Source organism: Phyllobates terribilis, unplaced genomic scaffold, assembly GCF_046119375.1.
Source record: "Phyllobates terribilis strain yellow unplaced genomic scaffold, ASM4611937v1 Scaffold_8__6_contigs__length_399053987, whole genome shotgun sequence".
Lineage (NCBI taxonomy): Eukaryota > Metazoa > Chordata > Amphibia > Anura > Dendrobatidae > Phyllobates > Phyllobates terribilis.
In genome coordinates, this window is record NW_027362768.1 from 367,646,174 (window position 1) to 367,667,888 (window position 21,715).

Genomic DNA, 21,715 nt, shown 5'->3' on the forward strand with positions numbered 1-21,715 from the left:
GCCCCAGATCTTCAAACTGCAGCGTCAGGAAATTAGAACATAAAACCGTAAAGGGGAGTAAGAATTAAAGAACAGACTTTATTTACAGATCTATACATTTCATCATCGTGACATACGACCAGGTACATTCACGCCCGATATACACAATAGTCGTGTCCAGCGATAGGACCAACATTTATTAATGCACAATCATTATCTGTAGAAGATTGAACTATTGTGAATTATAGGCAGAAAACACACAGTGCTTGCTTCATTCATCAGTCGTATGGATTATAGACTTGTATCTGGATCTTTCTGTAAGAAAGAGGGAGGTTAATAATATATATTAATCATTAGACCACACAGGGTGAGTGCACTTGATTAAAACAAACAGGGTATGTACACTGTTGTAACCATTGCATACAGAATTTTAAAAAAGAAGCAACTTTGCTAATAATTTTTATTAAAAATCTACCATTTTGTGCATGGAGCTCCTATGTAGAGCTATGTGTCATTATGGTAACAGACAAACACACTCTGTGTAGTCAGATCCTGTAGTCATGTATTGCTTCATTTGCACAGTGCAAAGTTACCTTCATTCAGGTGAATGGGTGTTATAGGCGTCTCCGAATGGTGCAACAAAGCATAAATAATGAGCCCTTGGCTCCACAGAGCCACAATATTACTTGTTAGGAGAATAGAGCGTCCTCCCTGTGATTAGTTTACCTTCCATAGGCCACGTTCACACGTTCAGTATTTGGTCAGTATTTTACATCAGTATTTGTAAGCCAAAATCAGGAGTGGAACAATCAGTGGAAAAGTATAATAGAAACACATCACCACTTCTGTATTTATCACCCACTCCTGGTTTTGGCTTACAGATACTGATGTAAAATACTGACCAAATACTGAACGTGTGAACGTGGCCATAGGGCAATAGCTAAAGCAGCTCCACAGTGTCAGGACTCTGCAAACAGCACCTCATATCTCGGCTTCCCGGGGTGGAGTATTATACCGCATATACAGACAGTTGAACCCCTCTTCCCTCACTCACGTTGGCTTCATGAATGGAAATCTGCTCATGGTCCATTGTCAGATAGGTAACAGCATCGTGGATAGAGGGGAAGATTTGAGACTTGGTGAAATTTTCATTAAATAGGTTCCCGTCCTCCAGTCCTTTTATCACGGTCGCTGATGGAATAAACATATAGCATTTTATTTAGAACTAGGGACCATAGGGATTTTCACCCGAATTTTCCAGACCCCGAAATTACTTATCTGTACAGTTTCACAGTGACGCATCCCCTCCACCATTGCCACACATGACCACCACATAAATTACTATTCTTATTATTATGTCTTTACCATTGCAGCCAGCCAGGTAGACGTCCACTTCAATCTCTGCAAAATTTTTGAAGATCTGAAAAAGATAAAAATTAAAAAAAAAAAATAATAATAATAATAATAATAATAATAATTTAGGGAAGCTGAAAAAAGATTTTCTACATCCCTCACAATAGAGTTATGCAAAAAAAAAAATCTACTTTCTTCATCTACCAAACTAGTGGGAATAGGTGTCTGTAATATGACTGTGAATAAGGCTGTCAGGTCTTGTTCTGGACCATGTAAATAAGGTTGTCAAGTCTCATCCCAATTCTGGACTGTATGAATACAGTTTTCAGGTTTTATTTTGGACTCTGTGAATAAGATTGTCAGGACCTTATCCTATTTCTAACATTTTTTCAGGACTCTCCTGGACCCTACATGACTTACAAATTCTTAGAAATTGATTGGGATGTCATCTGACAACTCTGTTCGCACATACTTCGCTCTCACGGAGGTTGAAAAGACCACCACCAACCCCTGTAGCCCCTCTCACTGTATAATAAAACCTGACTTTCTTTTTTTGTTTTTTTTTTTACATAAATTCAATATTCAGTAAACTTACTTTTCTTAAAACACTGACACAGACGGTATCCACAAAATTAACCGAAGAGAAATCCAATATTAATGAGTCGAAATCGGGTTTCTCCAGCCCCAGCGACTTCAGGGTGTTCTTTGCAGAGGTCTCTTCATTGGCAGCGTGACCCGGTACAACTATAATGGATCCCTCAGTCATATCCTGCTCCTTGTGCTATTGGGAGATAGAATAAATCATGGACTGTAAGGCGTTCCTGACCTTATTTACATCGTTGTAAAACTACAACTCCCAGCATTCAGCTGTCTAAAATGCAACTTTTTACTTGGCATAAATGACATAAATGAAAGAAAATGAATAGTTACCTCTTGTATCTCATATTCTAGTTTTCCAAGATCGAGGCGGTCAAAGGCGATGTTGTCATGTCCTGTTATCTACGAGACAGATGATATATCGGGTTTATGGTAAGAGAAGACGCCATATTCACCAGAAAATGGAATTAGCAATTTTGGTGACTTTAACGCAGCTGTCATGCAGCAATAGTGGCGTTGCATGGGTAGATTGGTCAGATTTTTGCGAAAGGGGAATGAAGGGGACGCAGCTCAGGGATAGCCACACTCTCACCTTCTTGGCCTCATTCTCCTTCTTGGCTTTTTTCATTGCTTTAAGTGCTCTTTTTATTGTTTTCTTTATCGCTTTCCTCTTCTTCTCGATCAGCTTCTCCACATCTACTCCGCACTATATAGGAGATATGGACAGACAGACATCAGCCGTGTGCCTCACCTATTCATTAGCCTATTCACTAGTACTGCTACAATACACAGTGCCCATGCACATAGAGGTAGTGTGCCAATCAGCCAGTTCTGCAACTATATACAGTGCCAATGAACATAGCAGTAGTGTGCAAGGCAGCTCTGCTGTGTATATAGTGCCCGTGCACATAGCTGCAGCGTGCCAGACAGTTGTGCTGTGTATATAGTGCCCGTGCACATAGCTGCAGCGTGCCAGACAGTTGTGCTGTGTATATAGTGCCCGTGCACATAGCTGCAGCGTGCCAGACAGTTGTGCTGTGTATATAGTGCCCGTGCACATAGCTGCAGCGTGCCAGACAGTTGTGCTGTGTATATAGTGCCCGTGCACATAGCCGCAGCGTGCCAGACAGTAGTGCTGTGTATATAGTGCCCGTGCACATAGCCGCAGCGTGCCAGACAGTAGTGCTGTGTATATAGTGCCCGTGCACATAGCCGCAGCGTGCCAGACAGTTGTGCTGTGTATATAGTGCCCGTGCACATAGCCGCAGCATGCCAGACAGTTGTGTTGTGTATATAGTGCCCGTGCACATAGCCGCAGTGTGCCAGACAGTAGTGCTGTGTATATAGTGCCCGTGCACACAGCTGCAGCATGCCAGACAGTTGTGCTGTGTATATAGTGCCCGTGCACATAGCCGCAGCGTGCCAGACAGTTGTGCTGTGTATATAGTGCCCGTGCACATAGCCGCAGCGTGCCAGACAGTAGTGCTGTGTATATAGTGCCCGTGCACATAGCCGCAGCGTGCCAGACAGTAGTGCTGTGTATATAGTGCCCGTGCACATAGCCGCAGCGTGCCAGACAGTAGTGCTGTGTATATAGTGCCCGTGCACATAGCCGCAGCGTGCCAGACAGTTGTGCTGTGTATATAGTGCCCGTGCACATAGCCGCAGCGTACCAGACAGTAGTGCTGTGTATATAGTGCCCGTGCACATAGCCACAGCGTACCAGACAGTAGTGCTGTGTATATAGTGCCCGTGCACATAGCCGCAGCGTACCAGACAGTAGTGCTGTGTATATAGTGCCCGTGCACATAGCCGCAGCGTACCAGACAGTAGTGCTGTGTATATAGTGCCTGTGCACATAGCCGCAGCGTACCAGACAGTAGTGCTGTGTATATAATGCCCGTGCACATAGCCGCAGCGTGCCAGACAGTAGTGCTGTGTATATAGTGCCCGTGCACATAGCCGCAGCGTACCAGACAGTTGTACTGTGTATATAGTGCCCGTGCACATAGCCGCAGCGTACCAGACAGTTGTGCTGTGTATATAGTGCCCGTGCACATGGCCACAGCGTGCCAGATAGTTGTGCTGTGTATATAGTGCCCGTGCACATAGCTGCAGCATGCCAGACAGTTGTGCTGTGTATATAGTGCCCGTGCACACAGCTGCAGCATGCCAGACAGTTGTGCTGTGTATATAGTGCCTGTGCACATAGCTGCAGCATGCCAGACAGTTGTGCTGTGTATATAGTGCCCGTGCAAATAGCTGCAGCGTGCCAGACAGTTGTGCTGTGTATATAGTGCCCGTGCACATAGCTGCAGCGTGCCAGACAGTTGTGCTGTGTATATAGTGCCCGTGCACACAGCTGCAGCGTGCCAGACAGTTGTGCTGTGTATATAGTGCCCGTGCACATAGCTGCAGCGTGCCAGACAGTTGTGCTGTGTATATAGTGCCCGTGCACATAGCTGCAGCGTGCCAGACAGTTGTGCTGTGTATATAGTGCCCGTGCACACAGCTGCAGCATGCCAGACAGTTGTGCTGTGTATATAGTGCCCGTGCACATGGCCGCAGCATGCCAGACAGTTGTGCTGTGTATATAGTGCCCGTGCACATGGCCGCAGCGTGCCAGACAGTTGTGCTGTGTATATAGTGCCCGTGCACATAGCCGCAGCGTGCCAGACAGTTGTGCTGTGTATATAGTGCCCGTGCACATAGCTGCAGCGTGCCAGACAGTTGTGCTGTGTATATAGTGCCCGTGCACACAGCTGCAGCATGCCAGACAGTTGTGCTGTGTATATAGTGCCCGTGCACACAGCCGCAGCGTGCCAGACAGTTGTGCTGTGTATATAGTGCCCGTGCACATAGCCGCAGCGTACCAGACAGTTGTGCTGTGTATATAGTGCCCGTGCACATGGCCACAGCGTGCCAGATAGTTGTGCTGTGTATATAGTGCCTGTGCACATAGCTGCAGCGTGCCAGACAGTTGTGCTGTGTATATAGTGCCCGTGCACATAGCCGCAGCGTGCCAGACAGTTGTGCTGTGTATATAGTGCCCGTGCAAATAGCTGCAGCGTGCCAGACAGTTGTGCTGTGTATATAGTGCCCGTGCAAATAGCTGCAGCATGCCAGACAGTTGTGCTGTGTATATAGTGCCCGTGCACACAGCTGCAGCGTGCCAGACAGTTGTGCTGTGTATATAGTGCCCGTGCACATAGCTGCAGCATGCCAGACAGTTGTGCTGTGTATATAGTGCCCGTGCACACAGCTGCAGCGTGCCAGACAGTTGTGCTGTGTATATAGTGCCCGTGCACATAGCTGCAGCATGCCAGACAGTTGTGCTGTGTATATAGTGCCCGTGCACATGGCCGCAGCATGCCAGACAGTTGTGCTGTGTATATAGTGCCCGTGCACATGGCCGCAGCGTGCCAGACAGTTGTGCTGTGTATATAGTGCCCGTGCACATAGCCGCAGCGTGCCAGACAGTTGTGCTGTGTATATAGTGCCCGTGCACATAGCTGCAGCGTGCCAGACAGTTGTGCTGTGTATATAGTGCCCGTGCACACAGCTGCAGCATGCCAGACAGTTGTGCTGTGTATATAGTGCCCGTGCACACAGCCGCAGCGTGCCAGACAGTTGTGCTGTGTATATAGTGCCCGTGCACATAGCTGCAGCGTGCCAGACAGTTGTGCTGTGTATATAGTGCCCGTGCACATAGCCGCAGCGTACCAGACAGTTGTGCTGTGTATATAGTGCCCGTGCACACAGCCGCAGCGTGCCAGACAGTTGTGCTGTGTATATAGTGCCCGTGCACATAGCCGCAGCGTGCCAGACAGTTGTGCTGTGTATATAGTGCCCGTGCACACAGCCGCAGCGTGCCAGACAGTTGTGCTGTGTATATAGTGCCCGTGCACATAGCTGCAGCGTGCCAGACAGTTGTGCTGTGTATATAGTGCCCGTGCACACAGCCGCAGCGTGCCAGACAGTTGTGCTGTGTATATAGTGCCCGTGCACATAGCCGCAGCGTGCCAGACAGTTGTGCTGTGTATATAGTGCCCGTGCACATAGCCGCAGCGTACCAGACAGTAGTGCTGTGTATATAGTGCCCGTGCACATAGCTGCAGCGTGCCAGACAGTTGTGCTGTGTATATAGTGCCCGTGCACTTAGCAGCGATGTACTAGACTGTGATTTTCCACATGGGCCTGCATTAGTCTCATCCATTTTACAGACAAGACAGAGCTTGTGGAGGCAGCGGCTGCACCCATCCAAGGTGTAGATGAGGACATGGAGCTACACGCAACCGGTTACACAACTGAACTGATAATTCTAACGCTCATCTGAACATTGCCAAAGGGCGATTCACACCAGCAGGTAACGTGCCGCAGTTTTTGGCCATGTGGTTTATACATTTGTAAGCCCATAATTTCATGGTGTTTTACTTGTTTGTCTAATACCACAGCGCTGTATTTCTGCGCCATTTTTGCCCACGTGACCCATTTTCCTCATAAGTGAGTTCTGAAACAAGTCCTGCACCTGCGTCAGTTGGACGGGGCAGGGTATCAGTTACTGGATGTAAATAGTGTTTCCAGTCACTGACAGCAAATATATCTTATATATAAAAAAAAAGGAAAATTCAAACAAAGTTTAATAAAAAGTTGCAGAAGTTTTCGATCAGCTTTATGGACAGAAAATTTGCAATTCACTGAAATTTCCCCCCTACTTTTACCTTCCGGCAGAGCGTCTCTAGATACTGGTCTGCGTTGGCATAATAGACCGTGGAGGACGAGTGGAAGATTTTTATCCTTGGTATCTCCTTGGCCTGGAATATGGAAATGTATAAATAATAACTGTGTGCAGACGGCTGTACTCTATACGTAAGGTACATAAAATCAAGAACCTTCACTAAGTACCAGTGGCTGTAATCTCCCTTTGCTGCAAGGAAACAGTTAACAAGCTTCTGTTGACGGATCTCGGATTAGTACTAGGAGTCCATGATGATGCCCTGCTGTAAATGGATTGTGGGTATGATTGCTTTACAGGGGATTATTGGGGTGGTCTGATCTTAAATTGGTAAAAAAAATTGCAAAATGCTTGGAAAAATAAGCAACTTAGCAATTTAAAAATCCTCTCTGTTCTCTTTTTAAACACAATAGTTTACGGCTTGTTGTCCAGATTACTGGCCACCTCTGAAGAGGTGGCCAGTGTCCTAGATGAGGACTAGATTACCACTTTAGTGCACCCTACAGCCTGGCACACTAGAGTTCCCTATGCAAATACCCAAAAGGTATTCACATGGCTGGAAGGGCTGAAACGGCTGCCGGGTATATACTCAAACAAGAAGTAAAATCCAAAACGACATCATTGTAAGATCCATCATCTTTTGCTTTCTTGCTTACTGACGGTCTCCACATAGCATCAGATGTTACAGCACGGAGTATTGTCAGTATTTTATAAGTAACGGTTACCTGATGACATCTTGACACGTCTCTGTAAATACTGGTTTCATATACTTGGCCCAAGATGGAGTAATTGGATCTGAAATGGCAAAGATTGCACCTCTGATGAGAGATCAGTAATAGACCAACCATGTAACAAAATGTTGACGGGTCTCTGCTCCTCCCTACTGAGAATTTCACTCAAACTTATTACCCACCATTTAGTTAATTAATTTTATTATACATTTTTATAGGGGGAACTCTGTTTTCTCATGTTACAATTCTTTCTGCCTGCAGCCACCAGTAGGGGGAGCTCAATGCATATAATTTATACAGTCATTATACAGATTTATACAGCTCACTACATACAGATATATGCAGCCAACATGAGGGGGACCTCACTCCATATTATTTATACAGCAACTATTAGGGGAGCTCACTACATACAGATACAGTATATACATCCACCACGAGGGGTAGTTAACTCCATATAATTTATACAGCCACCACTAGGGGGAGCTCAATGCATATCGATTTATAAAGCCACCACTAGAGGGAGCTTGCTACATATGATTTATACAACCACCACTAGGGAGAGTTCACTGGATACAGATTTATACAGCCACCACTAGAGGGAGCTGACTACATGTAGATTAATACAGCCACCACTAGAGGCAGCTCACTGAATGCAGATTAATACAGCCACCACTAGAGGGAGCTCACTGAATGCAGATTAATACAGCCACCACTAGAGGCAGCTCACTCCATATGATTTGTACAGCCACCATTAGAGGCAGCTCACTGCATACAGATTTATACAGCCACCACTAGAGGCAGCTCACTCCATATGATTTGTACAGCCACCACTAGAGGGAGCTCACTACATACAGATTTATACAGCCACCACTAAGGGGAGCTCACTCCATATGATTTGTACAGCCACCACTAGAGGGAGCTCACTACATACAGATTTATACAGCCACCACTAGAGGCAGCTCACTGCATACAGATTTATACAGCCACCACTAGGGGGAGCTCACTCCATATGATTTATACAGCCACCACTAGGGGGAGCTCACTACATACAGATTTATACATCCACCACTAGAGGGAGCTCACTACATGTAGATTAATACAGCCACCACTAAGGGGAGCTCACTACATGTAGATTAATACAGCCACCACTAGGGGGAGCTCACTGAATGCAGATTAATACAGCCACCACTAGGGGGAGCTCACTCCATATGATTTATACAGCCACCACTAGAGGGAGCTCACTGCATACAGATTTATACAGCCACCACTAAGGGGAGCTCACTACATGTAGATTTATACAGCCACCACTAGAGGCCGCTCACTGCATACAGATTTATACAGCCACCACTAGAGGGAGCTCACTACATACAGATTTATACAGTCACCACTAGGGGGAGCTCACTGAATGCAGATTAATACAGCCACCACTAGGGGGAGCTCACTCCATATGATTTATACAGCCACCACTAGAGGGAGCTCACTGCATACAGATTTATACAGCCACCACTAAGGGGAGCTCACTACATGTAGATTTATACAGCCACCACTAGAGGCCGCTCACTGCATACAGATTTATACAGCCACCACTAGAGGGAGCTCACTACATACAGATTTATACAGCCACCACTAGAGGGAGCTCACTACATACAGATTTATACAGCCACCACTAGGGGGAGCTCACTCCATATGATTTATACAGCCACCACTAGAGGCAGCTCACTGAATGCAGATTAATACAGCCACCACTAAGGGGAGCTCACTACATGTAGATTAATACAGCCACCACTAGAGGCAGCTCACTCCATATGATTTGTACAGCCACCACTAGAGGGAGCTCACTGCATACAGATTTATACAGCCACCACTAGGGGGAGCTCACTCCATATGATTTATACAGCCACCACTAGGGGGAGCTCACTACATACAGATTTATACAGCCACCACTAGAGGGAGCTCATTACATATGATTTATACAGCTAGCGTAGAACTGACTGGAGACTATATGACTGCATGCACTGAGGAGATCCCCCTGGTGGTGGCTGCAGGCAGCTGCTATGATAGTATTATGGCAAGCATACAGGCACCATGTGGGGGGTACTGAGACTTATAATAGACTACTCACAGCTGTGTCCTGAAAATAACAGTCAGCAAGGAAAATGCAACAGAGACGGCCAGACCAATGTCCATATTGAACAGGATTGTGGCAGCAAATGTCACCAACCAGGTCAGCTAAACAGAATGCAAGAAATCAGTAAGTGAATAAGCAGAAAACAGTGCATCAGTCTGGAGTCACAGAGAATTGTCTGGTGTGGATTCAGCTGTAACAAAAATTTCCACTACGAGAAGTGTTCGGTCCATATCAGTATTCTATGGATGCTGGGTGAAGCCCTGCAAACAGCCAACAGCATCCCAACGGCCGGCGTCCCAGCGGCCGGCATCCCAGGCTTCACTTTTGATTAGTTGGCCTGGTGCAATGTCCTCTAAGCCACGTTCACACGTTCAGTATTTGGTCAGTATATCATATCAGTATTTGTAAGCCAAAACCAGGATTGGGTGAAAAATACAGAAGTGGTGACGAGTTTCTATTATACTTTTCCTCTGATTGTTCCACTAATAATTTTGGCCTACAAACACTGATGTAAAATACTGATCAAATACTGAACGTGTGAACGTGTCCTTACAGTGTGACACACTCCGCTTTATTTTAAAGGACAGCACCACACCTGTTTCAGGTTATATGTGGTATTGCAGTTCATCTCCATTCAATTGAATTTCGCCAAGCTGTAATACTAGATACAACCTGTGTACAGATGTGGCACTGTTTTTTGGAAGAAAGCCAGGCTTTTTATTATGAATAAACCCATTTAAGTTTAGCTACTAATTTCCAGTGGTGGTTAATAGTGTGTAGGAACTTCCATAGTGCACTTTGTGGGGTGAAGATGGTCTATCGCTCGATCCTCGTCACTCACCATGTCAATTTTGTTGCTTCTCCACAAGACACCAACTTCGGAGAACTGCTTAAACATCCCCTTTAAATTGACTATGATGACTGAAGCCAAAATGGCCTAAAAAAAAGGGGGAAAATGTGATATTAGGCGACTGCTATCTGAGTAATTGCAATCCCTACAATCTATATATCTGATCACACAAAAATGGGAAATTGCTATTTAAACATTTTCAAAACCTATGTTACTAATAGACGTCTGGATCCCGTCACCTGGTGGAATGGATTGTGGGGACACCTGTAGGTTCGGACGGGAAGGCCCATGTGCAGGTGTGGGCCCCTACATGAGAAGTGTTTCTTCACTAGCCACATATTCCCATTATGCTCCGTGAACACGGATATACACGGGCGCTGCATTTACCTTTGGCAACTCCTGGAAAAGTTCCCCAGCTCGCAATATGATGACGAAGACAACAAAAGATGCTACTGCGCTGGCCACCTAGACATAGAAGATGGAGAAGAAATGTAATGAGGTTGTACAGTGTTAGAATAAGACAGCTGATTGCTTCTAAAATTACGCCACCCTTGTCTACAGGTTTTGAGTGGTATTGCAGGTCAGCCACATTCACCTGAATGGAGTTGGCCTCCAGTACCAAACACTACCATGAAACACCGTTTCTGGAAAAAAACCAAAAAAAAACAGGCAGCCATTTTTTTTTAATTGCATCCCTTTTAAGATATAGTAAAATATATTCTAAATCATTGATCTCCCAACATGCAGCTCATCATCTGTAGTAAAATGATCACTCCCAACATCCGCCGACAACTTCATGGTGTCAGAACTTGCTGGGAGTTGCATAATGTATGGTGGCCATATTGGTTGTCGTCACCCAGCTTTCCCAGGGAGTGGGATAGATATAACTAGATCACACACCTGAGTGTTTCCTCCAGTACTTTCCTGGACCAGAGACCTGGACACAGAGGCACTAATGGCGAAACACTGGAAAAAGCTGCCAACGAAGTTACTGAAGCCGATGGCAATGAGCTCCTGTAATAAAACAATGGAGAATCATGGGGAAAAACAACATATTTATGCAAGGTCACCCCAAAAATTCAGCAGCCATCTATAACCCCCCCATCATTCAGAAGGTGACTTCTCCGGTGTGTTACAATTGGCTATAATGGCTCACCTGGTTACTGTCCACTTTGTAACCGTGCTTTGAGGCAAACACTTTCCCCAAGGAGATGGTTATGGCGTAGCCCACCACGGCAATGGTGAAGGCGTTTCCAACAATATCTCCCAACAGGCTGAAATCCGGTAACATCGGGAGCTTTAATCTAAAACATATAATGTGATTCAGTGCTGTTTATTTAAAGCGACAATCAAATAACAATTAGATAAAAAGTAGTTACTTGCAGTCCAAAATTCTGCACCAATTTCATTTCAAAATATAACAAACTTACTTTTTTCACCTATATAGATAAGTAAAGGATAAAAAACTGTTTACCTGCAGCCACCACTAGAGGGAGCTTTTGTAAGTTTAATGGGAGCTGTATAAATTCTTGTACACTGAGCTCCCTCTAGTTTCTAGACAGAAATTAAAGTTTTCTTTAATAAATATTTGCCGGATGATTAGCGGTCATATTTCTATTACTCACCCCACAGGGATGTGCCCAACATTCTCAATCCCAAATTTTTTATCAAGTCCAACAGCATATGATACTCCAGTAGAGACAATGAGCTGAAAGTAGCAAGATTTACTAATTACAAGGTTGTGTAAACCTTCACGCAGAATTTTTTTTTACTGTTTATTTTCTATTTTGCTAGATTTTACAAGCATTTTGCAATTTTATCCATTTAAGAACATGAGACGACCCTTTTACGCAACCTTCTAAATAGTTTTTTTTCCACGAAAACTATCAATTTGCTGCAGTAGAGTGTATGCAAGTCCTTTATCTAACTCAGTGCTCTGCAAAAAGGTTATGAAACCATCAGAGTTCCTGATTTTGACTCGCACTGCTCTCCCCCACCCCCTGTGTCACAGATCTCAAGTGCGGAGAAAGGGAGAAAGCATGTGCAGTCTCAGATAGGGCAGAGAAAACAAGTTGTAGATAAGAAGGAAAGTACACGAAGAGGAAATAATTGAAGGATAGAAGCTGTGCTGATATATAAGTTAATGAAGACTGCAGCACTCAGGATGCACACAGACCCCATATCCAACCTATATTACTGGGAGAGTCACTCCCGCAAGAGAAAAATCTGAAACCTGGATCAGGCTGCAACCTGCATTTCAAGGAGGTCTAAAAAATAATAAATTAACGAATGACAATTGCAGTCTTAAAGCTAGTGCTATTTTATTAACTTCTAACATAATTTTTCCATGTCAAAAGTGTCCATAGCCTTTAAATCATTCTACAGATCTCTCAATAGGAAAATGTCTGTAATAGGGTGCAAGGGTTAAAGGGCATGGCAGGCTATACAGGAATTTTTGGGTCAGGCCAGTGGTGGGACCCCTAGCAGGTGGAATGTTATCACCAATCAATCGATTTTTTTTTTTTAATCCCGATTGCTTTCTTCCTGAAACAGCGCCACACTTGTCTACAGGTTGTGTCAGGTATTGCAACCAAGCTATATTTACTTCAATAGAGCGGAGTAGTAATACTTGGACAGTTATGAAGCTACATCTGGGAGAACGCAGTCATGTTTTTCTCACTTTGTGCCATCCAGTTATTATTCTGGAATCTGAGAAAGCTGGCTGTCAACATGCCAGGGTGAGTGGGAGTATCATACTACTTTGTCACCCTACTTTCCCAAAACCAGATAAAAATTAACAAATGAAAATGTAAAGAACTTTATATATGAGATTTACCATGATCAGTTCAATGGGAACTGGAATAATAAGTTTGGAAGTAAACTTCTCATTCAGAAACTTCATTAGCAAGAGGACGACGATGGCGATGATGCTGGTGACCAATGAGCCGATATTGGTTTCTGTAATTCTCGAGAAGATCTTAACGATGGTCTAGATAGGAGGGAAGAAAACAGAGAAACCTAATAAAGATTCAATATCAATGTCGTCTTCATTGAACGCAATCGAGTCGAGAGGTTGTCTCCAAAGTAGATGTATAAAACAGAATCATTCCCTGTAATATAACTTACATATATTAATGACAACGGCTCCGTCTTCTGGCTCATTCTAATACCAAAGAGGTATTTCAGTTGGGACACCAGCACGTGGACAGCCGATGCCGTAGTGTAGCCACTTATTAGGGGGTCCGAGAGATAGGTGACCACACACCCAAACTGAACGAGACCCAGAGCTATCTATGAATGGGAGTAAAGGGTTAATAGAAATCAGCACCAACTATAGATGTAAAAAACATCAATACAATACATTACTTATCCCGTACTCCTGAATTAAAGACAGTATTTTACTCCAGAGCTGCACTCGCTATTCTGCTGGTGCAGTCACTGTGTACATACATTACATTACTGATCCTGAGTTACATCCTTTATTATACTCCAGAGCTGCACTCACTATTCTGCTGCTGGAGTCACTGTGTACATACATTACATTACTGATCCTGAGTTACATCCTGTATTATACTCCAGAGCTGTACTCATTATTCTGCTGGTGCAGTCCCCGTGTACATACATTACATTACTGATCCTGAGTTACATCCTGTATTATACTCCAGAGCTGCACTCACTATTCTGCTGGTGCAGTCACTGTGTACATACATTACATTACTGATCCTGAGTTACATCCTTTATTATACTCCAGAGCTGCACTCACTATTCTGCTGCTGGAGTCACTGTGTACATACATTACATTACTGATCCTGAGTTACATCCTGTATTATACTCCAGAGCTGCACTCACTATTCTGCTGGTGCAGTCACTGTGTACATACATTACATTACTGATCCTGTACTGATCCTGAGTTACATCCTGTATTATACTCCAGAGCTGCACTCACTATTCTGCTGGTGCAGTCACTGTGTACATGCATTACATTACTGATCCTTTACTGATCCTGAGTTACATGCTGTATTATACTCCAGAGCTGTGCTCACTATTCTGCTGGTGCAGTCACTGTGTACATACATTACATTACTGATCCCGAGTTACCTCCTGCATTATACTCCAGAGCTGCACTCACTATTCAACTGGTGCAGTCACTGTGTACATACATTACATTACTTATCCTGTACTGATCCTGAGTTACATCCTGTATTATACTCCAGAGCTGCACTCACTATTCTGCTGGTACAGTCCCTGTGTACATACATTACATTACTGATCCTGTACTGATCCTGAGTTACATGCTGTATTATACTCGAGAGCTGCACTCACTATTCTGCTGGTGCAGTCACTGTGTACATACATTACATTACTGATCCTGAGTTACCTCCTGTATTATACTCCAGAGCTGCACTCACTATTCTGCTGGTGCAGTCACTGTGTACATACATTACATCTTTTATCAGTACAGGATAATTAATGTAATGTCCACCAGCAGAATAGGGAGTACAGCTCTGAAGAATAATACAGGATCTAACTCAGGATCAGTACAGGATAAATCATGGAATGCATTTAAAACTTTTGGTGCTTTGCAATTAAACATTAAAATGACAATCAGTTTTATCAAAAGTACACATGAAAATAATTTAAAAAAAAAACGTTGTAATAAATCTGATTCTTTCTCCTCCTGTACTGATTTTTCACTCTCAACTCATGGGTAAAATGTGTATTCAGTGAAGACGGATTTTCCCATTGCGGAGATAAGAGATGGCAGTTGGTGCTCATAAGATTCTATGGAGATGGGAGGAGATGGAGGGAGGGCCTAGAGGCAGACACAGACATTCTTCTGCAAGTTTACCTGAAATGACAGCTACACATTAATTTTAGTCTCAGGGGACCTAGCAGCAGAATTCCCCTGGCTTCTCCTTCCCTCTGCATAGAATCTTATGAGCACCAACTGTGATCTCCTCTCTCAATAATGGAAAAATCAGTCTTCGCTGAACACAGATTTTACCCATGAATTGAGAGTGAAACATCAGTCCAGGAGGAGAAAGAAGCAGATTTATTTTATAACATATGTTACAAAGTTTCCTATTTTCATCTGTACTATTGATTTATGGAGAAAATAAATAAATTAAATGACAGTTACTCTTTAAAGTTCAAAATTATAATTGCAAATTTAGCAAGTACATTATTAGAGTTATTACATAATGATATCTTACTTGAAAGAGTCCTACAAGAAATGCCAGAGCCATAGAGAGCTCCACTCTCATCAGGTCTCTGGCAGCCAGGTCTATATTTGTTGAGTTGTCTCCAAGTAGGAAGTTTTCATTGGGCGCCAAAGATTCGGTCACACTGGCGATCATGACACACACTACCGCAAATGTACCTGGGCGACATAAAAATAAAAATCATGAAATATCCGTTCCAGCTTAATTAAAAAGGGCCACCAAGTCTAAAATCATTACATTATAAAAGTGCAGCTGGGTTATAAGTGAGATATATTGCCCACCCCCCCCCAGTAAACAGCACAGAACCCACCTACAGATATATGTCTAGAAGTCCCGAGGAGGAAATATATAAAGACAGGATAGAAGGAGGTATAGAGGCCAAAGACGGGGGGCAGGCCAGCCAGGAGCGAGTACGCCAAACCTAAAATAAAACAAAGATGTTACACATGTTAATTACAATCTATATCAACAGGACAGCAGGGGGCATAATAACAGGTATGATCAGGATTTAGTGATGAATTACCCTGCGGTAACTGGATTATGCCAACGCTAATCCCAGAGATGAGGTCCCCCAATATCCAATCCCGGACTGGATACCGCGGAAGCCACCGAAGGACAGGGACATATTTCAGCAGCAAGGACAATGCCGTGGCCTGGGAACATCTGAAAATAGAAGGGATATTGACATTAGAGAATCATAGAATCCTAGAAGGTTAAAGTTGGAAGGGGCCTCCAGGGTCATCTGGTCCAACCCCCTGCTCAATGCAGGATTCACTAAACCATCTCAGACAGACGTCTGTCCAGCCTCTGTTTGAAGACGTCCATTGAAGGAGAACTCACCACCTCTCGTGGTCGCCTGTTCCACTCATTGATATCCTCACTGTCAAAAAGTGTCTTCTAATATCTAATCTGTATCTTCTCCCTGTCAGGTTCATCCCATTGCTTCTCGTGTTTCCATGTGTAAATGAGAATAAGGATGATCCCTCTACACTGTGACAGCCCTTCAGATAGTTGTAGACTGCTATTAAGTCTCCTCTCAGTCTTCTTTTTTTGCAAGCTAAACATTCCCAGATACTCTAACCGTTCCTCGTAGGACATAGTTTGCAGTCCGCTCACCATCCTGGTCGCTCTTCTCTAAACTTGCTCCAGTTTCTTCATGTCTTTTTTAAAATGTGGTGCCCAGAACTGGACACAGTATTCCAGATGAGGTCTGACCAAGGAGGAGAAGAGGGGGATAATTACTTCACGTGATCTGGACTCTATGCTTCTCTTAATACATCCCAGAACGGTGTTTGCCTTTTTTGCTGCTGCATCACACTGTTGACTCATGTCCAGTCTGTGATCTATTAGTATACACAAGTCTTTTTCACACGGGCTGTTTCTTCATTTTATTCCTCCCATTCTGTAGATGTCATTTTCATTTTTCTTGCCCAGATGTAGAATCTTGCATTTCTCCATTAAATAAATACCATTCTATTAAGGCCCCGTCACACTAAGCGACGCTACAGCGATCCCGACAACGATACGACCTGTCAGCGATTGTTGCTGCGTCGCTATGTGGTCGCTGGTGAGATGTCAAACAGTCAGATCTTCCCAACGACGCAGCAGCGATGCAGCGACCCGTAATGATCTGTATAACGATGCACGCCTATGTGTTTCTGTGTCTGAGTCGTCAACAAGGTCGTTGGTAAGGTGTCAAACACACTGATGCATGCTACCCAGCGGGGCCTCAACGATCAAGAAATGTCCAGACCATTCCGACACGACCAGCGATCTCACAGCAGGGGCCTGGTCGCTGCTAAGTGTCAAACGTAGCGAGATCGCTGCGGAGGTCGCTGTTGCGTCACAAAACTTGTGACTCAGCAGCGATCTCGCTTAGTGTGACGGGCCTTTAGTTGTTGTCCATTGTTGAAGCTTATCTAGATCCTTCTATCCCTCCTAGCTGTGCATAGTCTGCAAATTTGATTCGTTTACCTTCAGTTCCCTCATCTAGATCATTTATAAAAAATGTTGAACAACACTTGGGCCAGGACAGAGCCTTGTGTTACCCCACTTGAAACACTCTTCCAATTGGATGTGCAATCATTTATTACCACTCTTTGAGTACAATCACTGAGCCAGTTATGAATCCACCTAACCGTAGCCTTGTCAATCCCATACTTGGTCATGAGATTTTATCAAATGCTTCGCTGAAGTCAAGATATACTATGTCTGCCGCATTTCCCTGATCCACCCAGTCAGTGATTACGTCATAGAAAGAAATTAGATTAGTCTGGCATGACTTGTTTGCTACAACCCCATTCTGGCTCTGGTTAATTACTGTATTCTTCTCCAAGTACTTACATACATGTTGTTTAATAATTTGTTCAAAGATCTTTCCTGGTATAGAAGTAAGGCTCACTGGTTTGTAATTTCCTGGCTCCACCTTCTTTCTTTTTTTTTTTGACGATAGGGACATTTGCCCTTCTCCAATCTTCTGTGACTTCTCCTGTTCCCAAGGAATTTTCAAAGATTTTGGCTAGTGATTTTGCAATTTATCTGCTATCTCTTTCAGTACCCTAGGATGTAATTCATCTGGACCAGGAGATTTAAATTCATTTATATGAGCTAAGTGTTCCCTAACCATCTCTCTGTTTATAGATAGGTGTGGATTCTTTTATTCTTTCAATAGCACAGTAAAGATCAGTTGATGTTACAATTCCTTTCTTAGAGAACACAGATGCAAAATAGAAATTTAAAAGTTCGGCCTGTTAAACATAATTTTTGACCACTTCACCCTTTTCATCCTGTTAAAATCCTATAGCAACTTTGACGTTTCTTTTGCTTTTGACATACCCCCTTCCCAAATACTTTTTCATTGCTTTTGGTCTTCCTTGCAAGCCCCAGTTCATTACTGGCTTTAGCTCTTCTCACACTTGCCCTGCATTCCCTACAGACAACATTATGTTCTTCTTTAGATATGCCTCCCTCTTTCCATTTGATAAACATTTGCTAAAAAGGGAAAAAGAAATGTATAACTGGAGTGACCACCATGACAGTGCCCTCTAGGGTTCTTCCCAGGCCCTTGAATGGGCTATGAATAAGGGCTGCTAACCTGAAATGCGTAAGCTTATGGATCTTTGATCTTTATTTTTTTGCTTTTTCTCACCCCACAGTAAAAGTTATGTTTTAACATTTTTCCATTGGTGCTGGAGCCCAGTCCTTATGGACCATTCTTCCCTTTCTGATCTGGATACCAGCCTGGTATGTTCCTACACTCCTTGCACCACACCCTGACCAAACAAGGTCTAACAGGGTTCCTATGTGAATACAAGTGGTTTCACACTAAATTGTCCTCCCTGGAAGGTGAGCGGATTACCCCTTTCCTTATATCCAGCCATATTGGCTATCCAGGATTCTGGGAAACAAGTCTATCAAGGCTGTTCAAGTGGTAATTTTGATTTTTACCCAAAAATGGATATAACTTGGAAAATCTTTGTGCTCCACTCACCGTATCCGGCTCTTACATCTTCTCCAGAAGGATGGTCTTGCAACGCTGGTCCTTGGAGCTATTCTGTCCAGATCGGCTTCACTTATGGCTTGCTGCCTCGGTGGATGGCATTGCCTGTGCACCAACCTCTGCTTCTCCTGTGTCATTATTAGATATCTCTATTGGGAAAACGACTTACAACTGAAGCGGCCAAGATTGGCATTACTGTCGAGAAAAGAAATTCTCATTATTGCATTAACCTGTCAAGAATTTTTGTCCAAGAAAAATCTGGAATTCTTTGCAACCAATTATTTTTATTACCTATATAAAGAAAAAAATATATTTTGCGTGTACAGCTCTTATGCAGACCCTTATGTTTCCAAGGAAACAGACAATAAATAAGCTCTGATCCTGCACTCATTTTCCCCTTAGGCTATGTGCCCACGATGCAGAAATGCTCCGGATTTTTCCTGAGCGTTTCTGCATCTCCCTGGCAGAAAAAATGCATGCGGATTGTACATGTGTTTTTCCTGCCAGGGACATGCGGATGTGAAGCGTTCTTCACATGCATTTCCGCATGCGGGTTGACCAGCGCTTTCCAAGCGATTTTAGCATCACTTGGAAAGTGCTTGTCAACTTGGTCACACTATATAAATCCATGCAACCAGCATGGATTTACTGTATATAGTGTGACCGAAAGAATGGTCAAAAATAAAAAAATAAATCTATACTTACCTTCTGATGGCCCCCGGTGTCTTGCTTCGCTCCGTTCTCCCTTAACAGCAGATCGCGGTACACTGAAGGACCTGCGGTCACATGACTATGACGTCAGCGCAGGTCCTTCAGTCCACCGCGATTTGCCGGCAAGGGAGGGAGAGCGCAGCGCGGGCCGTCAGAAGGTAAATATAACATTTATTTTTTTATTTTACTCTTTTTTTTCACAGGTTCAATGGTACCCGGGTCTGGAGGAGAGTCTCCTCTTCTCCACACCTGGGTACCATCCGCACATTGAAACGCGTGGAATGCTCATCTACATATGCAGTGATGCGTAATCCATGCGTTTCAATGCAAGTCAATGGCGGCGAAAACGCAGCACTTCCGCAAAATAATTGGTAGTGCTGCGTTTTTTTCCGCAATGATAATCCGCAGAGGAAATTTCCGCAGCATGTGCACAGCACATGCGGATTATCATTGTGGACCATGGCAGACCTTCTACCAAGAGTTTTGTAAGCGTTTCTGCAGCGTTTTTGCCGCTGCGGAAACGCTTAAAAAACGCATCGTGGGCACACAGCCTTACTTAACTATTAAAAAAATCTGCCTCTAAGTAGATACTTCTAGGAGCTAAAAAGAAATCTTATCTCTATGTAGATACAAAGTCAATCTATGTAGCCAAATGCAAATGTAAGGCAATGGTCTGCAACTTCCATCATGTCCTGAGACTGTGCATACTGGGAGTTGTTATCTTGCACAATGGTTGCAGATCACTTATATAAAGTACACAAGGGAGATGCGACTGTACAATAAGTACAGCATCCCAGGTCACTCACAAGGGTCTAGGATGATGAGATATTGAAAGTCCATAGGGTCCTCTTACTAGATTAATACAATGTAACTACAAGTAACAATAAGCTTACAAGGTTACTTACCATCAAATGTGATCCAAGTATTGAGCGTTCTGGCTGCAGTTCAGTAATCCCAGCCTCTGTATATGTGATTCTCTTCCAATCCCACCCAGCATTTGTCACGGCTGTATTTATACTGTGTGTCACCCTTATTATTGCTCAATCGTATTTACTCTGTCTACCTGTATCTCCTGCACCACAACAAAGGTGCCACAGTGCGAAGGCCAAAACGCCAACACTTGTAAAGCAATTATTTCACAGTGACCTTGGCGATGACGGTCATATGACCCTCCGAAAACGCAAACGTTTCATCAGAAGTCCCCATTGTTTGACCACTTTGGCTGCTCCATTCTTTTTATTTAGATCATTGTAAACATCTAGGTCACAAATTTAACAATGTGTCAATCAGATACAAGCAGCAGTGTCACAGCACCGCCGTACGCTGTATGCACAATGGGCGATTATAGAAATGCAACTTCAGGCGTCATCTTATTATATTGTATGACACTTACTATTCCATATACAGTAGTTAAAGGGGATCTGTCACTTGTCAGAAATGTACTTTAATTTTATCTAGTGTAAATGCCGCTGTTCTCCTGAATCTTACGTTGTTTTCCATTTGTTTCTGCGCCTCCCCGTTTCCGAGATATGGCCTTCTCTTCACTTTATATAAATCTAGACTTTTTATCCAAGTGGGAGTGGTCCTTAAATAGATGCACAAGGGTGTAGGGTTCATGGCCTCGCCCACTTGACTAACAAGACTAGAGGGAAGAAGGGGCCATATCTCAGGAATGGAGAACAGTAGGAAAAAAAGAAAAACGCCGCCGGATTCAGGAGAACAGCGATATTTCGCACAAAGTTAAGAATTACTAATTCATGGGAAGCAACGGGTCTTCTCTAACTCCTCTCCCATTAATGGAGAATAGGGAACTTGAGGCCAATTACTGAAAATATTGTATGATAAATTGAAGTTTAATAATGGCACCCCAACAAATTTTTCATAGTTCCTCTGTTCCAGAAGACCAAACA

At 43.7% G+C, this 21,715-nt stretch overlaps 1 protein-coding gene across 1 annotated transcript; it reads right to left on the minus strand.

Moving 5' to 3' along the window:
• Positions 1 to 58: 58 nt before the first annotated feature.
• Positions 59 to 20,843, minus strand: LOC141157508 (solute carrier family 26 member 6-like). Its single transcript, XM_073644899.1, has 21 exons — positions 20,711 to 20,843; positions 19,086 to 19,289; positions 16,119 to 16,258; positions 15,906 to 16,016; positions 15,587 to 15,753; positions 13,500 to 13,664; positions 13,210 to 13,362; positions 11,999 to 12,081; positions 11,530 to 11,677; positions 11,274 to 11,387; positions 10,761 to 10,838; positions 10,365 to 10,460; positions 9,518 to 9,624; positions 7,390 to 7,459; positions 6,651 to 6,743; positions 2,522 to 2,635; positions 2,263 to 2,331; positions 1,928 to 2,113; positions 1,345 to 1,399; positions 1,034 to 1,170; positions 59 to 294 (listed from the first exon to the last, which is right to left on the minus strand). The coding sequence occupies exons 2-21, from the start codon at positions 19,229 to 19,231 to the stop codon at positions 271 to 273; spliced, it is 2,256 nt and encodes a 751-aa protein (XP_073501000.1). The 5' UTR covers positions 19,232 to 19,289; positions 20,711 to 20,843; the 3' UTR covers positions 59 to 270.
• Positions 20,844 to 21,715: the final 872 nt, after the last annotated feature.

What these genes read in the sequence shown, in the direction of transcription:
- LOC141157508 (XM_073644899.1), bottom strand. Translation starts at nt 19,231, where the DNA reads ATGACACAGGAGAAGCAGAGGTTGGTGCACAGGCAATGCCATCCACCG. An exon ending in TTCTTGTAGGACTCTTTCAA is followed by an intron (nt 13,665 to 15,586) that starts GTAAGATATCAT and finishes TCCCATTCATAG; the next exon opens with ATAGCTCTGGGTCTCGTTCA. An exon ending in TAGAATATGAGATACAAGAG is followed by an intron (nt 2,114 to 2,262) that starts GTAACTATTCAT and finishes ATCTCCCAATAG; the next exon opens with CACAAGGAGCAGGATATGAC.